Consider the following 4,952-nt stretch of genomic DNA (forward strand, 5'->3'; position numbering starts at 1 on the left):
TCCATCCATCCATCCATCCATCCATCCATCCATCCATCCATCCATCCATCCATCCTTATTCTACTTATCCTTTGAGGGTCATGGGGGGAGCCGGAGCCAAAATCTTCACTTAATTTAATACTGAAAACCATTAGAAAAATTGAAAAGATTAAATGAAATGCTAAATCAAAACCAAACACCAGTTTTATGAAAGCAGAGGCTTTATTTTTAGCAAACTCTCACACTTTATCTTATATGTGACACATTGTCTTCGATGACTCTTGATCTGACATCATTGTGTTTGACGAGCTGCATTTTAAAACAATGCAAAGCAATATAATTAAAAGTCAAGGCAGCAAACTGAAATAAAAACCTCATCTTAGTCACAAACCTCTGGAGCCTCGCTGTGACCTCTTGTAAATAACCAAAGCTGTAATGCTGGACTTTCCTCCCTCGAGCACACGTATCACAACACAGTTAACTATTTACTGCCGGGAATTTGATGTGTGATTTTTGTTTGTGTTCCCTGCAGATAAATTGAAAGGGGACATTATGTGCTTCTTTTTTTTTACTTTAAAAACAAATTGAACTGCACATTGTGCTGCAATATCATTGTGTTATAATCTTGGACTGATACAAATCAGTCAGCATTGTTAACCTTTTGTAAATAATGACAGAAAACGTTTACACCATATGGTCAATCTGTTGAAATCAACAACAACAAATCCGTCAAATGATTTGCTGTCGTATTATTACTGCTACAGATTTTAATCACAGATGAAAGCCCTTTGTCCTGAATCCAGACTGTGGACATTAGAGATTTCACAACTGTTTTTTTCAAAATCCGGGAATCAATACTTCTGTCCTGGGACATTTGGGGAAATTTGGGGACATTTTCAGGGCTCTGAGCCGTTATAAAGACTCCCAGCTCCAAAATGCACCACACACTCAAGAGCAGAGATTTAAACCAGTCACTGCTCGAAAAAGAGGAATATTAACAACAAAATGTGGTAAGTTCATTTATTCTGTTGTTCTAGAAACTTTTTTTTAATTCCACTGTCACTGACTTTAAGTTTCTAATGTTGTGATGTTTGATGAGATAATGTAAATTAGTGAAAGAAATCATTTTAATCCATTAGTGGACCTGTTGTTTGAAATGATAGAGAAAGATTTACTGTTTGTTCATCATGTGTCTGCTGTTGTTTGAAGGTTTTCTCTGACTGTGCTCCTTCTGGCTGCACTGGCCTCTCTGCCAGACGTGTCTCATGCTGAGAACAGGATTGAACGCTCGTTGTCAGGTAACACACACAAACATTTACACAAACACACACACATGCCTGCTCTGATAAACACTGTGTCTTCATTTAAAACCTTTTTATAGTTTTTGCATCAATACTGCATGATTATGATAAATATAGACAATAGAAAAATTGTTGGTAGGGAACTCAATTTGACACGCAGAGCATGACAAGTTCAAACCTAAAGCCATTGTTACTCCGGAGGTTTAGCATATATGCAAAAGTAATGAGAGTTATATGCTAATATCAGCATGCCAACATAGTCACAATTACAATGCCAGCATTCTGATGTATAGCTGGTTTACATTAGCCTAATTGTTGTCCGTTCTTTATGGGTAAGCAAGTGAAGAGCATGGTGAAGAGAGCTGTCATTTATTTTGAAGCTATTTTGTCATAATTGGTTCATCTATTTAGCATGTTTCAAAAGTTTAAAAATAAATACAGCAAAAGTAAATATACAAGATAAAATTATTGAACAAACTAATTCCATTTGTTAAGTAAAAAATGAAAATATCAGATTTAAAAGACGATAAAGAGTTTGGCAGTCTGAGATCATTAGATGTACAGCAATAAACGAAGAAATTAAAAGTTGGGCCTGTTGATGGCGCTGTGTGAGAAGTGAAAGGAGTTCCATTCAATAATTGTGTACACCCAAAAATGGTCTATGTATACACAGAGCACATTGTCTCAGAACAGCCCACTCTCATTATACTGTAGTTTTATATTTGTTTAGATCAATTTTGAAACAACTTTTGGTAAAACTCCCCCACATTAATCCATCCAAACAGCAGCCTTTCACTTCAGCACACGTTCAAGTGGATCCAAGTGACCACAGGGTCCATCTCTCTGATGTCCGCTGCTTGTTAACACTAATACCTTCTAGACAGATGCTCTTCATACAGATAACTCCTGCGTGGAATGACAGGTCTGTCCTACACAATCTGAGGTCTGGGCTAGAACAGCTCATTTCAGATACTGATCTTCATTTGGTTCTGAACTTACAGAATCTGACAACCCTAAAAAAGGGAGATAAACCAATAAATCAGAGTCCGGTGAGAGATATGACTTATCTGCCTGGAGGCACGTTGAAAAATGATTTGTTGACAACAGGGGGAATATATTTGTCACGATAAAGATAAGCATAATGGGATGAGTAAAACTTAAAGTAACAGAAGCTCTGAATGCATTTTCTGTTCATGCAATTTATGTAGTGCATTAGTCTCATTCATTTTATGGTATGTGTAAGTCATTGTCCATTGTGTTGAGTACACATCAATCAGGTCAAAGATAACCATTAATGATCCATGAACCTTGTCATTAATGATAATTAAAGATCGTGACCAGTTTTCAGAATGATACCATCCTTGTGCTTGAGATCTTGCCACTGCTTTGATCTTATAAAGTAGTTTTCATGGATACTCACCGGCACTAGACACACGCATCAAAGCTTGATGATGCATAAATTAGTGGCATGAAAGCATTGCATTCACTCTACAAAGCTTAATTGATACAACCGATATCATGAAGCAATACACAACATGCTTTAATATCTGAAATAAATAGTCATGGAGATCCTAGGTTACAATATCTGTTGTGGAAAATGAACAATATTTCTGTGAAGAGTAAATAGTAATATTGATCCTTGTGGGAAACCATAATCTACCATTCTGGGAATTGATTTCCAGAAAGGCAAGATTTTAACCAGCTATAAGCTATCAAAAGGATTGAAGCAGAAAATAAAAAGAAAGTAAAAAGAATGAAAAAGTAAATGAATGATTCATTTTCCAGCCTCCAGATTGGCATCACTCCGGTCCAGGCGAATGGTCGGGGGAACCCTGGCCCCTCATGTCCCCTGGCAGGTCATGGTGTACCTTGCTGACAGCGTGATGGACGGAGGCTATGCAGGTGGTGCTCTCATCTCTGATCGATGGGTTTTGACGGCTGGCAGGAACCTGTTTGTCAGAAAGACTCGAGAGGACATTCAGGGAAAACATCCCATAATCCCCAAAGTGTACGTGGGAATCTCCCAACGAGAAGAAGCTGTTGCCTCTAAAGAGGTCACGGTAGAGAAGGTGGGTAAAAAAAATTATATTTTAGGGTCGGAGACAAACTTTAACTTATTGACTTTTCACTCATCATTCTTACTGTCTTTAAGCCTGTTAAATCACAAAGCTTTATGATATACACGTATGCCCCAACACAGTTGGATGAAAAAAAGTCCATATGATTAAAATACTAAGAATCTTTGGCTTTTTTAGTGAAAAAACAGATGCCAGATAAATTAACGAAACACTTACCTTCCTCTCCGTCAGGTTGTTCTCCATCCAAGCTTCCAGAATCACTCTGACTGGGACAACGACCTGGCTCTGATCCAGCTGAAGGAGCCTGTGGTTATGAGCGATAAAGTGACCCCCATCCCCCTGCCGGAGAGCGGACATGACCTGAGCAACACCGTGGGAGGGTCAGGGGTCATCCCCGGCTGGGGCTGGGGGATCCACCTCACCCCTGCTACGTCACTGAAATACCTCAAACTCCCACTAGCTGATCATTCTCACTGTAAAGCAGAATATGGAAGTGTATCTTTCACTCCAGATGTAGACGAAAACATGTTCTGCACAGCGGCTACTAACTACGGGGAAAATGTTTGTTTTGGGGATGCAGGGGGCGCTCTGGCAGTCAGTGACACAGAAACTGGGGACATTTACGCTGCAGGGATCCTTTCCTATGACAAACCGTGTAAAAGATACAAGTACGGAGTCTATATGAAGATTTCCTCGTACTTACCCTGGATTCACAGTGTCATCAGAGGAGACACAGACAACTCGTCTGCTCTGCGCTCAGATGCAATGTCCAAAATGTACAAGTGGCAGCTGTAGAGTTTCAGGCTGAATTTTGTAAAGAACATAATTGTGAATTTTAAACCGTGAATTTTATTAAATAATCCATTCATAACGTAACTAATGCTGTCTTCTGTCTCTTTATTGATGTGATGAACAGAAGTGAAAAGGGTAGACTTGTGACAATATACATATACTGTTTACATATATATTTGTTGAAATAAATTCAATATATGGATTTCTGCTTGTTTGCCATAATCCACACAAGTGAGTAGAACATGATGGATGTCTTACAGGATCCTTTAAAGAGAGTGATGTTGTCTTCATACTTAAACAATGACTCCGTCTCACCTCCCTCTATGTTGGCCGGTGTGCAGCTGTGTGGTTTACTGTTAGAAACACTTAAAACATCAAAATTTTGCACAAAGAAGTAAGAGGTTGGGTGGTTGGTTGGATGGATCAACTAAATATCACCACATTTTCACCATAACCCTACATAAGTCATTTTTGTGTCTGCAGTGAAAACTTAACCACAGTGTATTCTATACATATTTCTACATGTATACAAATATAATTTAATGTTATATTACATTACATAACATTTCATTTAGCTGACGCTTTTATCCAAAGCGACTTACAATAAGTGCATTCAACCCTGAGGGTACAAACCAAGAACAACAAGAATCAAGACAGTAAAATTTCTTCGAAATAAAGCAAAACTACAAAGTGCTATAAGTAAGTGCCATTTTAGTGCTACCAAAGTGTTAGTTTTCAAAAGTGGTTAGTTTTTTTTTTTTATTCAAGGTACAGTCGGAAGAGGTGTGTTTTTAGTTTTCGG

The 4,952-nt window shown here is 38.3% G+C and overlaps 1 protein-coding gene across 1 annotated transcript; it reads left to right on the forward strand.

The window, feature by feature from the left end:
* The first annotated feature begins 870 nt into the window (after positions 1 to 870).
* Positions 871 to 4,234, forward strand: hp (haptoglobin). Its single transcript, XM_061067884.1, has 4 exons — positions 871 to 989; positions 1,189 to 1,277; positions 3,066 to 3,349; positions 3,590 to 4,234. Exons 1-4 carry the CDS (start codon positions 985 to 987, stop codon positions 4,151 to 4,153), a joined length of 942 nt encoding a protein of 313 aa, XP_060923867.1. The 5' UTR covers positions 871 to 984; the 3' UTR covers positions 4,154 to 4,234.
* Positions 4,235 to 4,952: the final 718 nt, after the last annotated feature.

Source organism: Limanda limanda, chromosome 3 (assembly GCF_963576545.1).
Source record: "Limanda limanda chromosome 3, fLimLim1.1, whole genome shotgun sequence".
NCBI classification, from domain to species: Eukaryota; Metazoa; Chordata; class Actinopteri; order Pleuronectiformes; family Pleuronectidae; genus Limanda; species Limanda limanda.

What these genes read in the sequence shown, in the direction of transcription:
- hp (XM_061067884.1), top strand. An exon ending in GATTGAACGCTCGTTGTCAG is followed by an intron (nt 1,278 to 3,065) that starts GTAACACACACA and finishes TTCATTTTCCAG; the next exon opens with CCTCCAGATTGGCATCACTC. An exon ending in AAGAGGTCACGGTAGAGAAG is followed by an intron (nt 3,350 to 3,589) that starts GTGGGTAAAAAA and finishes CCTCTCCGTCAG; the next exon opens with GTTGTTCTCCATCCAAGCTT.